The sequence below is a fragment of the Mandrillus leucophaeus genome, unplaced genomic scaffold, assembly GCF_000951045.1.
Source record: "Mandrillus leucophaeus isolate KB7577 unplaced genomic scaffold, Mleu.le_1.0 Scaffold565, whole genome shotgun sequence".
NCBI lineage: Eukaryota > Metazoa > Chordata > Mammalia > Primates > Cercopithecidae > Mandrillus > Mandrillus leucophaeus.
In genome coordinates, this window is record NW_012106086.1 from 488,358 (window position 1) to 513,251 (window position 24,894).

General features: G+C 34.4%; 1 protein-coding gene across 2 annotated transcripts in view; it reads right to left on the minus strand.

Annotated features, from left to right (window-relative positions):
* The window catches only part of CCDC132 (coiled-coil domain containing 132), a 130,228-nt gene that overhangs the window by 93,902 nt on the left and 11,432 nt on the right, over positions 1 to 24,894 (minus strand). The window contains exons 3-10 of one of the 2 annotated variants that reach the window (XM_011998266.1): positions 23,050 to 23,077; positions 16,375 to 16,497; positions 15,222 to 15,293; positions 12,544 to 12,597; positions 11,639 to 11,709; positions 10,817 to 10,934; positions 10,700 to 10,735; positions 9,468 to 9,550 (exon numbers count right to left, since the gene is read on the minus strand). In XM_011998266.1, coding sequence (XP_011853656.1) covers positions 9,468 to 9,550; positions 10,700 to 10,735; positions 10,817 to 10,934; positions 11,639 to 11,709; positions 12,544 to 12,597; positions 15,222 to 15,293; positions 16,375 to 16,497; positions 23,050 to 23,061 — 569 coding nt within the window. In that variant the 5' untranslated portion in view covers positions 23,062 to 23,077. The remainder of the gene's footprint in view (positions 1 to 9,467; positions 9,551 to 10,699; positions 10,736 to 10,816; positions 10,935 to 11,638; positions 11,710 to 12,543; positions 12,598 to 15,221; positions 15,294 to 16,374; positions 16,498 to 23,049; positions 23,078 to 24,894) is intronic. The other variant, XM_011998265.1, reaches the window with a different exon arrangement.

The following is a 24,894-nucleotide window of genomic DNA, read 5'->3' on the forward strand; positions in this document are numbered from 1 at the left end:
TTAGAAAAAGTAAGATCTCTAACCAGGATTTGTGCCTGAAATACAGCCAAATCCTCAGACACAGATTAAGGGAATACTTGTAGGTAGGACTGAAATTTTGTTAAAAAACTGATTCTAGGACAATTCCTGCCAAAAAAAAAAAAATGAATGGATAAATGAGTGAATGAAGAATGAAAACTACTGCCCCCAAAATAATTCCCCCAAAAGAATAGCTATGATAGTGCCTTAACACTTTCAAAGAATTAAATAAATCTTCATCCAACCCCAAGAAAAGCAAAACAAAACAAATCAGTATCTTCTCTCCCTCAGAGCTGTTCTGTCTCCCATGTTCTCTGTCTCGATTCACAGCATCACCACCTACTCAAACAAAGCTGAAAATCTCAGTCATCTTGCATTCTTCCCTCTCTATATGTAATTGGTAATCAAATCCTGATGATTCTACCATTTCATTTCAGATTTCCCATATCCACCTGTGCTTATCTTTTCTCAATTCTATGTTCTAATTCAAGCATTATTACCTTTTGCTTAGGGAATATAAATCATTTTGTTATAAAGATACATGCACGTGTATGTTCACTGCAGCACTATTCACGATAACAAAGACACGTGAACAGCAAAGACATGTGAATAGCAAAGAAATGGAGTCAATCCAAATGCCCATCAATGATAGACTAGATAAAGAAAATGTGGCACATATACACCATGGGATACTATGCAGTCATAAAAAGGAATCAGATCATGTCCTTTCCAGGGACATAGATGAAGCTGGAAGTCATTATCCCCAGCAAACTAACACAGGAATAGAAAACCAAACACCACATTTTCTAACTTATAAGTGGGAGCTGAACAATGAGAACACATGGACACAGGGAGGGGAACAACACACAGTGGGACCTCAGGGGACAGGTGGGGAGAAGAGCATCAGGAAAAATAACTAATGCATGCCAGATTTAATACCTAGGTGATGGGTTGATAGGTGCAGCAAACCACCATGGCACACATTTGCCTATGTAACAGACCTGCACATCCTGCACACGTACCCGGAACTTAAAATAATGAAAAAAAAAAAAAGTAGCCTCCTAACAAATCTGCACATGCAGCACACATACTTTAATCAACCCATCCATTTATTTGACAAACACCATCAACCAAACATTGTACAACATCCTTCAAAAAGCTGTCAGAAATAGTTCTGAGCAGGAGTCTAACTTCACATTGGATTTGGTCAATATTCTACATGATTTGGCAGACACAGTGTTGTCAAATGGCTTGTATGTGAACGGCTGTAGGCAAGGCAAGTGCTCTCTAGTCCCATGGGCTCTACCATTTCCTGTGGTCTTACATCTGGCAGCCTCACATTTATGTTATCTGCCTGGTCCCTAAAGACATCTGAGTGCAGTTCTTAAGTAAAGCAAGAATAAAACCACATTAATCTCCTGCTTTCAATCTTTTGGTGGCTCCCTATTAAACTAAGGAGAAAAGCCCCAAATTAGTACGGCATATAAGACTTTTAACAATCTGACATGAAAAAAATAACTTCACATTGACTTCTCATTGCCTATATTTTAGACATATGTACTGTGCACAGCACCTGAACCAAACTCCAGACTTTCACACCCTCAGTTCTTGTACATAGTGGTCACAATAACTTGAATATCCCTTCTTCCTTTCTCACTCACAAGCATCCATCTATCTTTCCAGGCTTAATTCAAATGCCATGTTATCTGGGAAGTCTTTCCCTGCTAAGTAACTACCCCCACAATCTTCATAATACTCTGTTTACAGCATCCTGTATTACAGTAAGGAATACCTGTGGCTGTGTTTCCAAGGCACAAGCATTTAAGGCACTGTGGCTTATTCACTAGTGACTTCCCAGAACTAAATTTACTACCTAACTAAGATAGGTAACAAATATTCTAAGTCAAATTTGTAATTCAAAGAAAAATGGCAAAATTTTGCCATCATTCCATTAGCCCCTATTCTCTACCTTAATAAATAAAATTACAGAGATAGAAGGAAAGGGAAAAGAATGTTTTAGAAGAAAAAGAACCACACTGAACTCTGGGTCTGCAGGTGCCTTAGCAAGAGAAGAGAGATGAGTAAGAGTTAAAGACAGTTCCACTATCATATGAAGTTCAAAATTTCACCCAAGGCTGATCCTAGAGTAACAGAAACAGAGAGCCAAGGACAAGTGGAATAATGAGTAATTCAGAACTGGTAAACATATTCCTTTAGGGAATATTTTGAGTTTGGAGGAAAAACAAATATATCTGAATTCATTCACAGGTGACAGCAATGATTTCTTCAACTTCTCTATCAAAACAAATGGGCTTTAGTGTTAGTTTATAAAATTATAATAAACCTAGATGTTTTTATGGCTGTTATTAAAGGTAAATGATTCTACATCCTATTTATTAAGATTTAATGCAAATGTGGTAAGGTAAACAGCATGCGGAAGATTATAAACATAAAAATCTATAAATCAAAAATTTGGTTTCAATAAAAATGCTTTCAAAATGTACAACTGCAATTTGACAACAATTTGCTACTAATTAAAAATACATATATAAAAGTTATGTGATTAAATAGTGGACATTAACTGTACAGCTTTTAAAGAAGCTCTTACCCATCATTTAGAAACATGAATTCAATCCATTTTGATCAATTAATCAAAGTATGTTAAAAGGATCTATTCATAAGCATTTTGATAAATAAATGCAACATTATGGTCAAAAAATTACCAGTTCTAAGATGGAAGGCTAAAAGCCTTTAAAAGCTATCTGCAAGCTGAATGGAATGAATCAAACAATTCTACAAAGCATTTTTACCATCACTACAGGAAATATTAAGAATAATTTATCCATAAAGAACTAATTAATAGTGTTCTTTAAACAACTGATCTAGGACACACATACACTCACAAGCATGAGTCCTAGAAAGGCTGCATATAAATCAAGATTTTGAACAAATCTGACTATACAAAAAGACAGGATGGCACAGCGATAATATCTTAATGATCTTTCCCTGGTCTGTTATTAATGAACCATATGATTTAAGTCAAGTCCTTTAATATCTCTGGGCATTAGTTTCCTATATAAAAGTGGGCTAGATAGCAAGGGTTGCTTCCAGCTCTAATGTTTCATGATTCTATTATATGCTGAAGACAAGTTACTCAATTGCCCAATTTGTACATGGTTCAGTAAAGCTCTAAAACTTTTAGAATGAGCTTAAGTAAAAGTACTTCCAAGTTTATACTGTATATCCATGGCCCGAAGATGTTGATGTTCCAGTCTGTTTAAATCAGAGCCTATTCCAGTGGTTTTCAATCTACTTACAGTAAGTAGAGAATTTATCAGCAGACCGCAGAGAAACTGATTTTTCAACATTCTGAAGCTAAACCAACAACTCTTAAGTACCATGAAGTGTCTATATGATCCTTCAAACCATATATAACCAGGCTATAACAGAAAGTCTAAGATCACTTTGGATCTAACTGGATCTCTGTCTTCACTTAACTTCACTTAACTCTGTTAATAAATCCCTGACCTTGGCCAGGTGCAGTGGCTCATGCTTATACTCCCAGCACTTTGGGAGGCTGAGGCAGGTGGATTGCCTGAGGTCAGGAGTTCAAGACCAGCCTGGCTAACATGATGAAACCCCATCTCTACTAAAAATAGAAAAAAATTAGCCAGGTGTAGTGGCGCACGCCTGTAGTCCCAGCTACTCAGGAGGCTGAGGCAGGAGAATCGCTTGAACCAGGGAGGCAGAGGTTGCAGTGAGCCAATTGCACCACTGCACCCCAGCCTGGGTGACAGAATGAGACTCTGTCTCAACAAAGAAAAGAAAAGAAAAGAAATCCCTGACCTAATCTATCACCACAAAGCTCAGAGTCCAACACTAATAAGTTCAAAACGTCTCCAACTTTCTTAACTATAATTCTAGATCAGCGATCAGAACGCACAGGCCAAATCCAGCTGGCAGTCTATGTTTCTAAATAAAGTTTTACTAGAACATAGCCACATCCCTTTGTTTACTTTTCGTCTACAGCTACTTTCAGACTACAAAGGCAGAGTTGAATAGTTGCAACAGAGACATCACGACATGTAAAACCTAAAATATTTACTATCGGGCCCTTTAAAGACAGTTTGCCAAGTCATGCTAGAGTTCAGCAGAAGAACTTTTAGTTGGTGAACTGATAAAAGTTAAAATAGGAAAGAGATATATGTGTGTATATGGGTCTGTGTGTGTGTGTGTGTGTATATATATATAATGTATAGACTTTTTAAAATTATTTTTAAAAAATTAGTAAGCTGTAAAATCCCTGGTTTACTCCAGGGATTAGGAAAGGGAAGGGTGAATGGGGCATAAAGAAAACCGTTTGCTTTTTATTTAAAATCTTGTTTATTAGGATTTCTGCCATGTGAAACTGTTATTTTACATTATTTAAAACAGCACAGCACGGCAGACTGTGCTGAGAGGCAGAGAAAAACAAGTTAAAATAGAAGATAAGAGTGCAGGTGTTATCAAAACTTGGTCCAAGCTGACCAAGCAACAAGGACTCAGGATCTAAACAATGGATCAAGCAAGAAGGCCTGGAAACCTAGCAGAAACAATCAATGTTCAAACATTACTCAAGGCAGGGCTCCTTATGTCCCTGATCTTACAGGAAGAAAGCAGACACATCTTGCTGTAAAGAAATTAAACACAACAGGGGAAGAAAAGTTCCTAGTATTGCTATATTTGTAAGCTTTGTTCATTTGCCATATGACGTAAAGACATTCCACAACCTACAATTTTCACTAAACTACCAGGATCATATTCTGAGAAAAAATGAAGGAATTCTTGAAAGATTATGAGACATTTAATACATCTGTTTATGTTAAAGTACAGTACTCAACAAACCAGTTCAGTAGTATGCAAACTTTACAGTGCATAACACAAAATGCTATCAGGCTCCCTCAAGTAGTTTCTTTCCAATGAAATACAATAATAAAGCAATTTTGACTTTTAAAAATAACTTTCCTTGAAACAAATTGAGACAAATTTCAAGTGAAAAAGAAATTAAGTACTTCATTCACAGATGCACTTTAGCATAAACACATTCTGATTCTTATTCTCAATAAATCCCAACTATATGACTCTCTGTCAATCAACTCAGGAAATGTCAGACAATGTTAAAATGTTCTCTGTCAGTTATAAAAGTGAACAAAACTCAGATTACTGTATATTTTATTAAAGATGCTGAAACATGGCACATCTCAAGGAAGACACAAGGTGCAGAGGAAGTGTCAGTTCTCTTTCATTTTTCAATCAACTGGGTGCATCATTATATGACAGTCATTCCTCAGTCTCTGTGGGGGATTATTCTGAGACCCTCCATAGGCATCAAAATCCATGGATGCTCAAGTCCTTTAAGTAAAATAGCACAGTACTTGCATATAACCTATCCGCATCCTCCTTTATACTTTAAATCATCTTGATTACTTATAATGTCGAATACAATGCAAATGTATGAAACAGTTATGTTGTATTATTTTTATTATTTTTATGATTGCATTGTGATTTTTTGGGTTGTATTGTTATTTTTGTTCTTGTTTTTTCTTTCCAAATATTTTCCACTTCCAGCTGGTTGAATCCAGAGATACAGAACACATGGACACAGAGAGCCGATTACACTTGGTATTTCATGTGTTAAACTACCTAGTTATATAATCTGAGACTTACAAGATACAGAGGCATATTCTCTTTATGCAGAAGCAAATATGTAAATTCTGTTTTTCCTATTTTCAGAATCATAAGAGTCAGCCCAAAGTTTTTCCATCTCAGCTACTCCAAGTAACTCTCCTTGGAGAGTTTGCTCTCTACCCAAAACAAAAAACTTATTTCCAATAAAGGAGTGATGTGACTAGGAAAGAAAAGAGGAACACTCAATCTGCCAAGAAAAAACTAACAAGTAGACAAGTAGGTACATTTGCATATAAACTTGCTTAAAATATTTTTTTAAAAATCACACCAGAATTCAGAAATGTTCTACATCATGGGGTGATCCTCTTAAAAATCATTTCTAAAAGGAAAATATTTATGATTCTCTAGTCATGAACAAGAATTAGCATAGATATAAATGTTTTTAAAATTGAGAATATATAAATTCAGTTGGAAGTTAATTAGTGTTCCTAAGACTACTAGAAGGCAAAATGCTTATTCACTCTAATTCACTCAAGTCCAAGCAAAGATTAAATCTTGCCTTTGGCTAAATTCCACAAGCCCCAAGTCAATTAAATACATTTTAAAAGTGTGGATGAATCCTGTATGAGTAGGCCCAACTAGAGAGCTCAAGAACAGGTGCAACACTGTACTGGGAAGACCAGAGAAAAAAGAGCAAAAACGCACAGAAAAAAAAAAAAAAAAAAGAGGTGTATCAAATTTATAAAGACAAAAATAAAAGAACTTTAGAATAACAATGTATTTTATCTTTGTGGACTCAACATGACCTACATGTCAATTAACTCTATCCTTATATCCCACATTATATCATCTACAAAAGAAGTGAACAAACGTATTATGTTCTCCCATATAAACAAAATAGTTAAACAACAGGTGAAGGGAAAGAGGGAATGGTGTTAGGCAGGTGAATGGTGGCTGGCAAAGGACACCGTGCTGGTATGGGGTGGAGAAGAGATGCTAGCAGAGGGGCTATCGTCATCACCAGACAGCTCCAATTGATAGCCTCACTCTCTAAGTCACCCTGACACTGTCACTAAATCACCAACTTAAAAACTTTATATAAGTTTTCGTAAGATATCTAAAGTAAAACCCCATTACAAAGAATTCCTTGGGATATGTGAATGTATGTGTGATGTATTTTTACCTATTTGCAGAGAATAAGACCAATTTTTCTTATTATCACATGCATGACTCACATATCTAAACATAGCATGCTTCTTATACACTGTATTACCTAAAATAACTATTAATTTAAATCTTTTCATTTCAACCTTTTAACCTCATTTGATAACTGTAGCCACACCTCCTCCACATATCAGTATATCCATTAATTTAAAAAGTGCTCAGAAGTCACTTGATATCAATTTTTAAAAGCCCAAATAAGAATTTCTTTCAAAGACATTTTTTACAGTTAACACTCATCATGTAAGACATTTACTTTAGCATAGCTAAAATAGATTTTTAATTATATAAAAGTTTCAACACATCACCTGCTCCCTCAATTTCCTGCCAACCAATTCCACGCTCATTCTTCCCTATTATAATAGACAGTGACCTTTTCAAAGTCAATCTCTGCAATAATCCCTGCAAAGCCTTAGTATATTATTATGCTATTTTATTTTCAGCTTCTCACTCTCTCCCACCAATTTTCAAATATTGAGGTTTCTCCTTCTTAATTCTATATCCGTCCTCGTCACAAAATTTCCTCACCTTACACTTGATAGTTCAACCAACTCCCACCAAATCTGTCCCCAAAAGGTCAACTATGACCTCTTTGTTGCTATAAATCCAATAGATACATATTTTCAGTCTTCATTTTGCTTGGTATCTCCACAACAAAGATTTCATTTCTGGTGTAGACAGTTTCCTATTCACACCCTCATATCCTGGCCTACCTTAAGTTTTCCTGTTCTTCCTTCAGGTCCTCCTTAGTCTTGACCCCGGAAGGAGAGTTAGATCCGAAAGCTTCCACTGTATGCACAACTTCCTTCTCTCTACAGCCTAATTCTATGGGCGCCTACTTTAATATAAGTCCTTCTTGACAGATTATGTTCTTTATGAAACCAGGGATTATATTGATTACACTGTATGTGGTTTATCACCATACCGACAATTTTAAAGCAAAGTACCTGGCATAAAGACTCTGTAAACTGCCTGAATTACTTTCACCCAATAAACAAGCTGTTACTATATAACAGATTTGTCACTACAAAATGAACTAAACGGATGCTTTGGTTCAAATGGATTTGCTTTTTCAGGACCCAGAATGGCTTGTTAGAAATTTCTAAATACACTCAACATACTAAAACTAATTCTCTATTTACTTAACCTAATAAGTGTAAATGACATCATCAGGTTTCTAATAATGACAGTTAATGACTCTCAAAATGGGCAAAATGAAAGTGTCACTGGTACTACTCAATTTATATCCTAACGGAATAAAAAATGTGTAACTTCAAGCTGGGCATGGTGGAGTTAGAGACCAGCCTGGCTGACATGACAAAACCTCATCTCTACTAAAAATACAAAAATTAGCTGGGCACGGTGGCAGGCACCTGTAATCCCAGTTATTCAGGAGACTGAGGCAGGAGAATCACTTAAACCCAGGAGGCAGAGGTTGCAGTGAGTCAAGATCACACTACTGCACTCCAGCCTGGGTGACAGAGTGAGACTCTATCTTAAAAAAAAAAAAAAAAAAAAAAAAAAGTGTAACTTCAATCTGCACATTTTAAAGAAAAAAAAATACCATAGAGACTTAAACAGCATTTCTGGAAGGAAAATATCTAGCCCTTAGCCTATAACCAGCAAACCCTTATAATATGAGATAATTTTTTTTTAAATTAATTCAAATCTATATTAATGTTTTGCTCTACTATAATGCTTTCAGTTTTCAGGTAGTAGCAATCAACATCTACAACAACAGTGAGTCATGCTCACTGAATGCCAGAATTTCCATACAGGAGAGACAAAGGGGATGCAATCTGGGATGGGTATGAATTTAATTTGATATTGGATTTGTTTGGCAAGCACACTATTTTACTTAGATTGTACATTTATTTGTGATGGCTTTAGAGGAATGTTGGAAATTACACCTAGAGATTAGAGCTTCTCCAAGACTGTCACAAGTAATGCAAATTCCTCATTTTAAGCAAACCAAAACGCTATTAATAAAGTTAGAGATAATAGCAAAATATGCAGTGGCTATTTTTCTATTGTACATTTAATAATAAAAGACATAACACATAGAATACATAATCACTTAACTATTACAAACATGATTATTGTATACATTGAAATTATACTTAAATTTTCCAAAAGACTTTTTATCATGATGAGCCTAACACTTGAACCATCTGGATCTTAAAAACAAGCTGCAATAATATCCTCAATATTTATAAGCTGGGCAAAGTTAAGGAAGAATTCCCAAGAGGTGCATTGGAGACATGAACAGATAATTTCTTCTTGTCTACAACTCTATAAAAATAGAATCCGTTGGATTGGAAAGAATATGAAAAATGAGTTTCAATGAGGTGACAAGAAAAAGCAGGAATGAAAACTATCTGCTCTTTCACACCTTAAAATCTATTATTTATAATTTTATTGTACTGCCCATATATCAATATGAATGTTAAACTAGAACACAGCACTTTATACTAACTTTCAACGTCTATTAACATTTTTACACAACTGCTACATAAAAAGCTGACAAGAGAATCTGCTTTAAACCTTTTACATGACTTTACCTTATACAACTGTAATGTTTAAAAGTGCTGGCAGCTTTCTGACATTCAAGGCACAACTGAATAGCTCCTGGATAATCTTCCTCCTTAAGATAACAACAACAGGAGTCATTAGAATGCAAATATTTTTTTCTTAAAGCTCCTGATAAAAAAACACCTCTGTTCATATTCTAACCAAAAATTGCAGAATCAAAAAATGTTAATTCCTCTTAGAATATCAATGATAGGTAAGTGACAAAATATAAGAGGCAACTAGTTCCAGGCCTAAGATATATACATAGAAGAAATATTTAAAATATTCTATTCCTTCAAAGTAACAGCCCCCTGAAGACCATGACTTATGGATAAATCCTACATTAAATCATTAGCTGCTTCACAGGGAAGGTTTTCTTTAACTGTTAACATATCCTCTTTCAGTAATGCCTATATAAAATGTTTCAAAATAGTATGCATTCTATTTGTAATTGATATTCAACAATTTACCACCAAGAAATCAATAAATAGTTCTAAAGAAATAGATTTAGAAAAAAACAATATACTAATTAATAAACTCAGAGTATTTTTATCACCTAACAGTAATTTAATGCCAAATGAATTTTTCATATGGGTTTCTGAAACCCTAGTTAGCAGTAATAGTTGAGAAGTAATAAAGCAATTATACAGAAAACCACAAAAACTTGTCCCTACGCTCAATTCTAAATTCAACAGATGCAGTTCAAACCACTGGTGATGCTGATAACGACAAAGTACCTACCCCAAGGAGCTCAAGTATTATGAGGACACACACATATTACATTACGCTTTGGAGACCCTTATGACAGAAGTAGACAGAAAATGCTAAGAATGCATCAAAGAAAAAACAGATGGCTCACTCAGAAAAGCAATTAATACACGATACTGAACAAAACTAAAGCATCACACAGTCCTTAAATTACTACTATATGTTAGGTGAAAAAGATGTTAATTTTTATTGCTATTTGGATGTAATACAACCAAACAAGTTAACATTCCAATGTTATCAGAAGACAAATGTTTCCCCAAATACATTTGCTTTTCTAAATAAAGTATATATCATGTCAATAGAAAAAGGCTCCAGAACAAGTATCTTTACATGCCTAAAAATATTCTTTATATCATAAACCAATTTGAGAAAAATACACTTCTGAATTTTGCCTGCTTTAATGTTTCTATATAGTATCAGTAGGACCCTAAATTTCCAAAACTTGTTAACTTACCTCCAGCATTTCACTTAACCGTACATCTGTTCTTTGCTGAAAAAACAAATATCAAAGGTAAAATCTGTTTCAATCACAAAATTCAGTTTTAACTTTTTTAAAATGACCCATATATACCAATGTTTTTATAGTTCTCAGAGATTTCAGAAGTCCAATCAGCAACTGACGTTTCCTTTGATTTGCAAGAAGGCCTAAACTAGCTTGAGTAAAACCTTCCTTTGCAATATTCAAGTGTCTGCAAAAGTGAACAATAAATAATTAAAAGTTTTTTATTATAATAAGAATACTATCCACACAGAACAATTAGGTAAGTAATAAAGCAACGAAATGGATTACTTTTAAAACCAAGGATCTAAACTACTATTTGACAAATGTACTCAATGGCCAGTCTAAACTAGCATTACTCAGAATACCACGAGAAGACTGGTGCCAATTCACAACCTGCTAGTGGTCTGTAACAAAAAATTACAGAAACTGAGAATAGGCACTTACTGCAAAATAGGTACTTACTGCAAAAGCTAACAGAATAATTATTCTTTGTGACTCAAATAATTTAAAAAATTAAGACTGTATTACAGGTCTTTCCTTCTTTATTTCATTTGCCTAGTAATTTGTTTTTATTGCATTTTTTAAAAATCACAGCCTATAATAGATTGGAAATTTTAGAAAGAAAAAAATAGGTCCTTCATGGCAAACAGTTTGTGAAGTACTAGTCTAAATAATACAAAAATAGTAATTTTTTAAAAACCCATAAGTACATTTAGAGATATTTCCCACAAACCCTCTTAGTGTAGTCTTTAGATCATAATATATGTTCGCTTATGGAATGATATTCTAGAAACCACAGCCATAATAAAAAAAAATTATAAATTATAGATTCCATAGTTATTCTTGAAATATTGTCCAGCGTAAAGAACAAAATATCATCAAAAGCAATACCTTCTGCCATTTGTACAGATAACAGCAGCTAACTGAAGACCTGTCTGCAATGAGGTAACTCTTTCAAGTTCCTACGGAAAGATTAGGTACGGGTTACTGTTGGAGGAATTTTATTTTTCTATCTTATTTATATAGTACTCTAACAAAAACTCTAGTCAGATTCAAAGAAAATCTGCTTGAAAAACAAAGTAGCAACAAAAATACCTGAACTTGAAAAATGTTAGTATATTTTTCACAAAATTACTTAAAATGACTACTTGTAACTGATTTTCACAATGACAGATGACAAAATATTTAGTCAGTATTGCTTGTAAGGAAATCTAGACCAACTTGTTGTAGACAGGAATAAACAAATACCAGTGATATATCTGTTTAAATTTCTACCCAAGAGAACTTCACAAGGTAATTAAAGGATATGACAAACATGATTTCTGTTTACTAAGATGCTTTGACAATGAAAGTCTTCATTTGAACATTGGTAGACATTTCAATGGATTTTGAAGGCTCTGATTTTCTGATGAAAACACAGATTCAGTTAGTTCCAATTTTATCATATTTTAAAGCCAGATTGTTATATCACCATTGAGTGGTCAATATTGGTGAATCTATTTGTTTAAATGTTAATGGGAGCAAATTTTCACTGGCTCTTAAGTTTGAAAAACCCGAGATCACTTTAGAATCATATATAAAAACCCTTCGCTGCTTCCGTCTGGTAAATTACCCCAAATGGAAAAGAAAAATATACATACATACGTACATACATACACACACACAAACACACCCAAAGACAGTCATTATGTTGCTACAGAATTATTGACAAAAAATACAATATTTTGACAGTTTCAAGTGTAAATCACTCAAACATTTAAAAATTCTACTACAAAAAACAACAAATATTATCCTACCTTTACGTAAGCAGGCTGTTTTTCAAGGATTAAATCTGCCACTTTTTTAGATACCTATAAGAAGATGTAATCAAACAAAGGAAGCAAAAGAATAAGCTTCATGCTTTCTAGGATATTTTATATTTGAATTTTTAAAAGAATATTCTATAGATCTCCCCAATAACTTCTAGAGCAGATATTGGCATACTATGGCCACACACATTTCCCTGGGTTATGAAATTAGCAAAAGAGGTAATATAATAAAGCACATAGCACAGGTCCTGGTCCTTAACAGAAACTCAATAAATGGTCATTATTATTGTTAATAATATGAGTATCATTATCTGATTTACCTAACATTAACCAAAAAGTGTAACCATCTTTAAGGGAATAGGATTTGATTGAAAAAGATGAAATTGTTAAGCAGATTTTTAATCAAATGAATTTATGGAGACAGTATCTGGGAAAAAGAACTTGCTTATATCCTTTAGATCCTTTATGCTGCCTAAGAAGACAAGCAAGTAGTTTGGTTCTCCACTTCTGAAAAGTTGAAAACATGTTTTTTGGAATGCTATGAAGATATCTAAGGTTGTGTGTATTGTTCCATTAATAATATTAATGTATGCAGGTTAGAATTATAATGATTTTGAACATGAGGCTCTAATTCCACCATTTCAGGGCCCCTGCCAACTTCACTAACAGAGATAGCACATGTAGCATGAAGCAGGACATACAGAAAGTATTTAGGGAATGTTTGCTCCAGAAACACAACTGGCTCCCCTTCCCCAGGCCAACTGAGAACAAAACATTGCGCACCTACTACACTACTGCATTAATCCTTTCACATTTTCTTAATCTGCTTCAAGCATCTTTGAAATTATGTAAATCAATTTTTAGATACATTCATTGTTTTTGTCTAGAAAGAGGAATTCCATTAAGGTTAAGAAAATCAAATTGTAAATGAGTTTTAGACTTCAATTAAGGAAGAAATATCAATGTTATCTTAAACATCATTTTAAGAATTCCAAAGGTTCCACAGGATTGTCTAGTAATAGAGAGTACTGGTTCGTGGCCTGTGAGGAACCAGGCTACACAGCAGGAAGTGAGTGGCAGGTGAGCAAGCGAAGCTTCATCTGTATTTATGGCCGCTCTCCATCACTTGCATTACAGCCTGAGCTCCACCTCCCATCAGATCAGCGGTGCCATTAGATTCTCATAAGAGCACTACCTCCATCCCTACTGTAAACTGCACATGCGAGGAATCTAGGTTGTGTGCTCCTTTTGAGACTCTAACACCTGATGACCTGTCACTGTCTCCCATCAGATGGGACCGTCTAACTGCAGGAAAACAAGCTTAGGGATTCCACTGATTCTACATTATGCTGAGTTGTATAATTATTTCATTATACATTATGATGTAATAATAATAGAAATAAAATACACAATAAATGAAATGCACTCGAATCATTCTGAAACCATCCCCACCCCACCCCTGCCAGTCCATGGAAAAATTGTCTTCCACAAAACTGGTCCCTGGTGCCAAAAGATTTGGCAACCACTGCTCTAGAGCTCAAATCCCTTCTCCTGCCCAAGACTGCCCTACACCAACACTGCTACCTCCAAGCAGACCCTAGCACCCACTGCGACTTCTGAGTGTAATAGAAAAGTATACCTTCCTTTGTTTGCCAGTTGTATTATTAAAAATCATATCTTAAATTCAAACAGATACATTTATTACTACTGGTCCTTTTGTTGAAAAAAAATAAAAGACCACATGCTACCATTAATTAATACCTACAGTAGAGTTTAAATTTCATAAAGTGGGTTTAGCCTAACATGAAGAAATTATAGAATCAGAGAATTTTACAGCATTAAAGAAAATTCTTGCATTTTCTTTATTAGGTTACTTAGTAAAGTAACCTATCACTTTACTGATAAATAAAAGGGAGTCACTGAGGTTAAATGATTTACTCAACATCATAAATAAATAGTGACTACAACTCAGACTATCTTAATCTCAGGGGGACTTTTATTCCGAGAGAATACTCCATTACAGGGCCAGGCATAGTGGCTTGCTGCTGTAATCCCAGTGCTTTGGGAGGCTGAGACAGGAGAATCGCTTAAGCCCGAGTTCGAGAACACCCTGGACAACATAGTGAGATGTCATCTCTACAAAACATTAAAAAAATAGCCAGACTAGTGGCACATGCCTCTAATCCCAACTACTCAGGAGGCCAAGGTGGGAGGATTATTTGAGTCCAAGAGGGATAGGCTGCAGTGAGCCATGATCACGCAACCGCACTCTAGACTGGGCAACAGAGCAAGACCCTGTCTCAAAAAACAAAAAGGAATACTCAGTTACAAAACTATGGATAGGGAAATCATATGTGTATGACAAGGAGCCTAGGAGCCTAAAGGTACTTACTAATCTAAAACAAAGTTCAAAGTTCTTTGATCACATTTAGGATTCCAGAGAGAAAATTCCAAGCTCTAGAAGCAAATCTATCAAGGTAACATAAGGAAAACCATATGCATTAAATTTTTAATATAAATGCATCATTTGAATCAGTCATATTAAATAACAAGATTTGTTTCTATGTTAATTATTAGTTAAAACCATAAATCTGCCAACATTATACCTCTCTGTTGTGTTTCATCTAGAGTTTTGTCAGAAAGAAATGTGTTTTTTTTTTACTTACTGCAGCTTGCTGTTGTTTCAATTTGTCTCTGTACGCCTCTAATTCTTGCAAATTGAGAACAGGTGGAAGCTTCTGCAGAAAAAAAATTCATGAATGAAAAGGAAAAAATAAATTGTTGAATTTGGTTTCATTTACCTGGACTCTTCTGACTAGTGAACTACAAACTCTGCATACAAAACATGTCACATCCCACTGCCCTCCATGCTGCCTGTTCTCCCAACCTCCCTCCTAGGCTCCAACCACAAAAACCTATACATCTTTAGCCCTCTGGTTCCATCCCTCATTCAGCCTTGTTACCTCCACTGCTGCTGCTCTGCCTTCTGAGAAACCCCACTACCACTTGGGACTCCGGACCCTAGGCCAACAGACACTGCTGCCACAGCCTATGTCAGGAAAATGTGAGAAAGTAACTAACCTAACCCCAACTCTACCATCCACAGATATATCTCTATTTGTTTATGACAGAACTCAAAACAGAGTTCTCCTCTGGAATATTACAAACCATAAATACTACTGTGTGACCATTGTTGGACTACATTCTGGATTACCTCAACTTTCAGAGGACAGTATGGGAAACTAACCAAAAAATGCATACCATTGTGTATACAGGGAAACACTCTCAGTCAACTGATTGATGAAACTTCAAACTGAGTTGGGGACTGACTGTGAATAATGCATATAAAGTATATATGCATACGGCATTTGGTTGTATCTAAAACTAAATTTCACTATTCTGGCTTTTGTTAAAGTTCTACAAATTTAAAATGTCAGTATTATAAACACTATGGTATAAGAATTTTTATCATCACTAAACAATTATGTAAATACATATTTCATAATTAAAAGTCTGAGCTTCTCTAAACATAGACAATATAAAATAGGATAGAAACAGCATACTAACACATTAAATGCTAACAATTGAAAATCAAAAATACAGAAATGTTTCCCTGAACGGCTGTATTTAAAGTTACATCTAAAAAATAATAATTTCATCGCCAAACAATGTTGACAGTTGATTTAATCACAATGTGGTAATCACAGACCTATTCTGGTACCAAAAATATATATGTGCCTCAAAAAAGCATCCAAATCTCACAAATCTGATCGCTGAACAAAATACGCCTTAGTTATGTTTTAATGAAATTCTGTTTACCTCCAGCTCATATTTAACAACATCAAATGAATCCGCAGAAAAATATACTTGTTCAATACTATTAATAAGCTCTTGTTCAGCTTGAGGGTCACTTGGCTGTTCTCGAAGTTCCCTGAATTCTTCCTTTAAGAAAAAAAAATCATAATTATAGTAATTGTAGCTGTTAAAATTCTACCTGCATGGAAATAAATGATCATTTGTCTTAACAGTCACATCTACCTGGTACAATTCTGACCAAGGAAACAAACCAACAGAAACCAGAAAAGTTCACAGGAAATTAGGAAATAGCCAACCATTAAGACAAACAACTAGGGAAGAAAACTAGCTAGTTTGAATATTCAGATTTTATCCTCAATTCCTTGCATGTCAAGAAGGTTGAAAACAATGCTAATGTTCAACAAAAGAAAAAAAAGTGACTACCTAAACCTATCATACATACATATCACAGATATATACATTTTACCTTTAGAATATTTAATAACATTCTAAAATCTGTCTTACAACAGATAATAAGGGAAGAACACCTCAACAACTTCTGGGTCACAATCAACTTTAGAGCCCTGAGCAGAAGACATCAACTCTGCTAAAAAAATCTCAGCACTCAACTAAGAAACAGTGGCTCCAGAAAAGGTTCACAAATTTAGTTCTGTAATTCTAAGAAGCTTCCTTCAAAGTGGATTGCTGTTACAATTAATGATCTGATTATGAATCTAAATTTCTGTATACGATAAAATGCTTTCTGTCTAATGATACAGAATGGAGGTTATGTGGATTTGAAGAAGAGCCTAACAAACAAATCCCTAAACCCAATGTCAGCATCCATATCCTATGCAACTTCACTGCACAATCAGATAAAGCTTCAGTTAACTAGTAAATTTTTACAATTCAGATACCCACTCCCCTGCCACACTAGTTAATCAAGACATTATTATAGACACATAACAAGTTAGCCATTTGATTTTTAATTCAAATTAACCTCAAATACATTTATATACACAAAAAGGAAATACTGTTTTAAGTCATTTTACAGTAATTAAAACAACACAAAAATACTAAGGAAATACACAAAAATTATCTGGTCAATTAAAGAACAGTATATTTTTCTTTTTTTTCTTTTTATTTTTTATTAGAGTTCTGGGGTACATGTGCAGAATGCGCAGGTTTGTTACTAGGTATATACGTGCCATGGTGGTTTGCTGTACCCATCAACTCGTCATCTACATTAGGTATTTTTCCTAATGCTATCCCTCCCCTAGCCCCCACCCCTCAATAAGCCCCAGTGTATGATGTTCCCCTCCATGTGTTCTCATTGTTCAACTCCCACTTGTAAGTGAGAACATGCAGTGTTTGGTTTTCTGTTTCATGTGTTAGTTTGCTGTGAATGATGGTTGCCAGCTTCATCCATGTACCTGAAAAGGACATGAACTCATCCTTTTTTATGGCTGCATAGTATTTCATGGTGTATATGTGCCACATTTTCTTTATACAGTCTATACTTGATGTGCATTTGGATTGCTTCCAAGTCTTTGCTATTGTGAATAGCGCCGCAATAAACATACGTGTGCATGTGTCTGTATAGAATGATTTACAATCCTTTGGGTATATACCCAGTAATGGGATTGCTGGGTCAAATGGTATTTCTAGCTCTAGATCCTTGAGGAATTACCACACTGTCTTCCATAATGGTTGAACTAATTTACACTCCCACCAACAGTGTAAAAGCATTCCTATTTCTCCATAACCTCTCTAGCATCTGTTGTTTCCTGACTTTTTAATGATCGCCATCCTAACTGGTGTGAGATGGTATCTCACTGTGGTTTAGATTTGCATTTCTCTAATGACCAGTGATGATGAGCTTTTTTTCATATGTCTGTTGGCTGCATAAATGTTTTCTTTTGAGAAGTGTCTGTTCATATCCTTTGCCCACTTTTTGATGGGGTGGTTTTTTTTCTTTTCTTGTAAATTTCTTTAATTTCTTTGTAGAATCTGGATATTAGCTCTTTGCCAGATGGATAGATTGCAAAAATTTTCTCCCATTCTGTAGGTTGCCTTTTCACTCTGATGATAGTTTCTTTTGCTGTGCAGAAGCTCTTTAGTTTAATCAGATCCCATTTGTCTATTTTGGTTTTTGTTGCCATTGCTTTTGGTGTCTTAATCATGAAGTTCTGCCCAGGCCTATGTCCTGAATGGTATTGCCTAGCTTTTCTTCTAGGGTTTTCATGGTTTTAAGTCTTATGTTTAAGTCTTTAATCCATCTTGGGTTAATTTTTGTATAAGGTGTAAAGAAGGGATCCAGCTTTCTGCATATGGCTGGCCAGTTTTCCCAGCACCATTTATTAAATAGGGAATCCTTTCCCCATTGCTTGTTTTTGTCAGAGATCAAAGAACAGTATATTTTTCAAATAGAGACATTCTAGATTATTTTATTGTGGGGCATATTTTTTATTTGTAAAAAGAGCCCTGCTCAGATATCTTTTAGAGTTTAACTTACATGTTGTATTTGTAAAATTAACTATAAAATTATTCCCTATTAGTACTTTCAAGCTAAAAAAACAGAACAAATCTAAAACTCAAGAAAATAGTTGACTGTTTAAATGTAAATTCCAATAAACTTAAAAGAGAAGGCAAACTCATAAATATCAAACCTGCATAATAAAAAATGCTTGGAAAGGAAAAATCCCTCTTCTGTACTAACTCATAAAATACACTGAGAAAAAAAGGTCAATGACATAGCTATCACTGTCAGCCTGCGATCAGCTACTATGAGTGCAGTAAGAAATCCGGGGTCCTAACAGTGCGAGCTATATTCCCAAAGGGGTTTATCTACAACACATGAATCCGTTTAGCACCCTGGACAGTGGTGCTGCACACAGACTTGGTTAAAACTCACACGTGTGGAAGGGAAGGTTACCAACTAGCCTATCAACAGGCAGCCTCCGTGCATCCAATGGAAATATGAAATGAAAGTGAGACATGAAATGGAAGAGGAGGTCTGAACTTCCTGGCAATCTCTTTCCCTAAAAGTCCACAGACATTTGAAATACCAGCTTCAAATACTGTAAGCTAAGGGAGGGGAGGAAATAAGGCCCAAGTGAGGACATGGCAACACTGCCTCCCTAGGAATTCTGCAGTCTGCAGTAATATGAGCAAATAAATGCAGTTGATATCATACAAGACAAAATATTTGAAGATTACAAAAACTGTTACCATTTTTTTAATCAGAAATGGAGCCAAGCTAGAAATTAAAATAGACTGCAATGATTACTTTCATTTTAAAAGCATAAATGTCAATGACATATAACACCATGCTGAGGTTCTCCATATAGTGCCTAATTGATTAATAAGAAGGTAAAGATACTTGGATTTTTAGCTGCAATTCCATTATTAACCCTCAGCAACTTAGTCTCTTCATGCCCAGTGTTTTTTTTTTTTTTCACCTGTAAAGGGCAAACATGTATTCTTTCTCTCTCTTTGTGTGTGTGTCTCTCTCTGTCTCGGTCTCTCTCAAAATGACAGTGAAAGAAATATCCAAATTTATTAAGAAAGCCAAAGAAAAAACATAATTTATAAGTATCTCACAAGTGTACATTTCAAAAACATGATGACTCTGTAAAAGGAGTACAATCTGTATATGTATGTCAAATGCTATTCTTTCCTGAAGAACTAAGCAATTAGTATCACAGAAAGCATACCACCCCATATAATTTCAAAGAACTGACATGGAACACCTGACACTCTGAAGTGTAAGAAACCTGGACTAAGGAAAGGAATAAAACCTAGAAAATCAGAAAAAGAAATGTAGCATACAAAATAGAATTAAATCTAAAACAAATGCCCCCATTTAACATTATTTGCCTATAAAATATCCTCTCCTTTAAAACAATTTCACAGCTTCTATGTGAAAATATACATCTGAACTGGAACTTATTCAAACCCCCTTCTGACTAGAATCCCGATCACCATGTTCTTTTTAGTCCCACTGAACTAGCAGTCTGTAAAGCTCTGCTTCTACCTAATCATTGTCTAAACGTTTCATCGCTGTTAGGGATGCCTGCTCAATCAGACTGTACACTTCTTGAGAACTGAGATTTCTCTTCGTTCTGCATCATGCTGCTCCACAGTGCCAAGGCACACGGTAGATAGTAATCACTGATCAAACTAAAATTAATTTACAGTTAATTGCCAAAAAATAAATATAAGACAAAAGGAAAGGAAAAGACAATATGTTCTTGTTTCAATAGTCAAAATTTTCCACAAACTCTTAGTAAAACATTTCTTTATTTTAATTAGAGATAACAATATGAACTGATTTAGGAATATTTTATACATGTAAATTAGAAAAATAAACAGAAGCATCCAGATTGCATATTCTTAACACAATTACTCAATAATTTAATAGAAACTGATTTCCTAGGGTGGGAGATGTACAAAAATACACAATTTTTCACCTAAAATAGAACCAATACATAGGTGTGAGGCCAAATTTTACATAAACAAAACAAACAAAAGGTTTCCTATTTAAAAATTACAAGGCAAAATTGGGGAAAATGAATACCAAATGAAACTTCTTATACCATATTTAAACATGTGATTTAAGAAAAAAATTTAGAATAAGCTTAGATATTCAAACTAAGTCTGGGATAAAATATTTCAGCCTTAAAAATGTTTAAAACATTTTTATAATAAATTTTATGTCACATAGTAATTAATAAATACATAGTCACATTAATAGTGATATAAATGCTCTCTAAAACTTGAAAATCCAAAAATAATTTGTTAACAACTACAGGCTACCAAATGTGCTGCCACACAACTTGCTGTCAACGGTAATCAACTAAGCAAAAAGTATATCCGCGTCACCGAGAATTAAAGCTGGAGAAAAAACTACAATTAAAGTTATGAATTGGAATAACAAAGAGGAGAAAACAAAAGCATAAAAGGTAAAAAATGAATAAATCAAATCTCTCTCCCATACTATCATCAGAAACTAACCTGCCTACTTTCAAAGCTCTATAACCTTATCTTTCCCAAAAAAAAAAAAAAAAATCCATTTAACAATTCTTTAAATTCTCACTATGTAAAAATTTCCCATACTAGGTCATACAGGAACACAAATGAGTAAAATATAGCTCTTCCCTCAAACAGTTAAGTAATAGGAAGGATCAGATGAATAAGTAAGAAATGACAAAGCACGGCAGAACATAAGGGTGATGCAAACAGAAGGAAGGCATCAGACGGTGGGTTCACATCTGATGGAAGAGGTGGCATTTGGAAAATATGAGAGAATAGGTAGAATTTCAGATTTAGACATTGGGGGAATAGGGTTACAAATATAAAGCAAAGCAAAAGTAAAAATATTGCATCGGGAAAGTGCACAACAGGTTAAAGCAATAAAGGGGGGCTTCCGCAGGATAGAAAACTGTCACAAGGGAGAGCCTGCATGTACGCCAAGAGACAAATGCAACAACTGAGATTTGTTTAAATTCAATATATTTTTTATATATTAGAACCATATTTTCTTCACTAAAAATAAAACATCTTAACACATATCACTGCCTCAGGTGCTATATCAAAAACAGGCATAAATATTCAATATTTTCTTAATGTAATAAACCAAGCAGAATTCAATGTGTTAGAGGCTGTGTTTTTCCGGCAGTCACAACACGCAATAAGGTTGCATATAATACCACCCAGTCTATTTTTCTATTTTGATCATGTCTGAGATAAAGCTACATGACCATGCACATAAATGTACATCAGAAATGTAACTTTATGAAAAATGAAGAAAAACAATCATATTAGAGATTTAAGTCAACATCTTTGATTTAGCCAAGCTACTTTTCCTCACAATACAACAAAAAAGATTTTATGGGAATTGGGGATTCAGCTCTGTAAAACAATTTGAGCCCTCAAATGTAAGGCATTATAATACATTCCCAGTATGTTTATGGTTTCTAAGGAACTAGACTATAACTTTACCAAGAAATTTTCCACTTAAGAGTTCATCACTCAAGGGATGGTATTCAAGTTTAGGAGGAAAAAAAAGAGAGACTACTAATTTTGTATTTAACCACTACTTTTAAATTATCTAAAATATCACACTAATTAAAACTGCTAATCCAAATTCAGGGCTCTTAATTCTATTCACTTTTTTAAAAAGTTAGTTATGACAGCTTAACAGTTTTCCTTACCATTACTAAATTCAATATTTTCTGCAATTTTGAAAAGTAATTTAACCTAATTTCTAAGCCCACATAACAGCTTGGAATCTCATTATCTTCAATACTAGGTTTTTATTCAAACAAAAATATGAATGCAAATCTTTACTTCATAGGTCAGATTTCAAAACTCCACTAAAAATATATAGAAAAATGAAATGCACACCAACTCCTCTTTCTGTACGTAGCTCACTAGATCACAGTTCATATTATACACCTGATTATATAACTCAGTGGCAGAAGTTAGTGCCTATATAGCTGATTATATAACTCAATGGCAGAATGCAGTGTATGTACATGTGTATGTTGGGAAGGAAAGAGAAATTTTGCAAGCATGATTTGGAGTTTGCCACAGCAAATCCCTTATCAAAGACTTTTTTTTACTGTTTGCATTTCTTCATTCGTCAACAAAAAAAAATCTATTCTGTTATAGGGAAAACAGACGCTATAATCTTACCAAAGTTAACATCACGTTAGGGTTCTAACTGAAAGAAAAAAAAAAAAAGTGTCTAGTCACCAAAATCTAAAACAGAGCTAAAAGCAAGAACAAAACATGAAGTTTTCAATATTCAATCAGTATTACAAAAGTCATAAATCACTGAACAGAAATAAATTTTATCTCTTTCCAAATGAAACAGGATTCAGAACTCATTTCAAGATCACAGATACCCTAAAACCATATGCCACATAAGTTTATAACGAATTGTCAGATGTCTGATTACATGAGGAAACGGCACATTCTCTTAATATCCCACTAGAACAACAATAATAATCCATCAAAGATTCCTAGTTCATCAGTTTCTGTGTGTGTTTTAAATAAACTTATCTTTTAAAGCCTACCCTGTTTTTCTTCAGGCTTTTAGTGCCATCTTGTGGAATACTATTGAAGTTACAATTTAAAAAGAGGTTTTGGGCAAAATGATTTATAGAACATTTTAATAAAAGGTTATTGGATCACATTTTAATCCAGCTTTATAACACAATCAAGTGATTAAGATGATGTATTTTAATGTGTGCCAATGCCTGTCCTTTCTGGGGCTAACACTGAAGAAAAGATACATCATAAATCAAGATATATGGAGAAAAATCCAGTGTGTACATCTTAATTTTGTTTTTCTTTTGTTTTCAAACATCTCATCAGACACTTTCTCTAAAAGATAATAATACTGTCTATTCTGAGAAAAGACAACATCACAGCACCTTCAATCCCAGTGCCTTTTATAGGTTCTTCCACCTTCCAAATCCAATAAAATCATCAATCTCAAATTCTGCTTTTCAAATGTCCTTCCAATGTAACCCTTCTCCATTTCCTATACCTTATGTTCCTTTTTTCTTCTTAATCAGTATCCTTGTCCCCAACCTCTACTCAACAACTCACCCCATAAAACTGTAATATTTCTTTAAAAAATTAATCACCAACTCTAAAAGATCCTGAATATACTTCTACCTATTTCACACCCTCTCCTAGCTGAACTCTATTGTGCCTCTACTCCTCTGCAATTATCTATTTTTGCTTGTCTCCCCCACTCAGGTTGAGTTAGGAACAGTCTTGTATCTCTTTGTATCTTCAATGATTAGTAACTGCCTGGTACCATAAGTGTTTGCCAAATGGACTGTATGAATGAACTTACATGATTGCTATGAAAGAAGGGTTAAGAATCTCAGAGCATCTGAAGCTATGAGAAGCATAATTTCATTAATGGTTCAAGGGAACACAACTAAATATCGTTGGCCATGAGCACCTAAGAAAAACTCTTATATGATTTTGCAGATCCATAGTTACAGCCTCCCTTAGTACCACCTGCAGAAGACACCTGTCCTAAATGATACATAGTCTTTATCACAATCTCTAAATAAAGTCTCCTAGTCATAAACCTCAATACTAATCCTCTCTGATATAGACACCAATATGCAAATCTTCTAACAAAAACTGCTCAAAAAATTCTTTAGAATGTATATTTCTCCTATCATATTTCCCCTACAAAAATTACAATATAGAAACTATAAAACATTCGAGCTACAAGTACTCTAAAAAAGTCATCTAGTTCAATAGCATCTTTTCACAAATGAAGAAACTGAGGCACAAAGCATTAAAATGACTTCCTTTCAACAAGCTGACTGTTTAAGTCAATACTTGAACCTATGTCTCTTGACTGTGATTCAAGCACACTTTCCACGAATTTTGGTAAAACTGTAAACCAAGCTCTGCAGTTAGCATGTGGTTTTAGGATTCTTTTAATGGATTTTAAGAAGTCAAGTCAAATCGGTTTATCTGATTTCACAGAAGTACTAGAAACTCTAG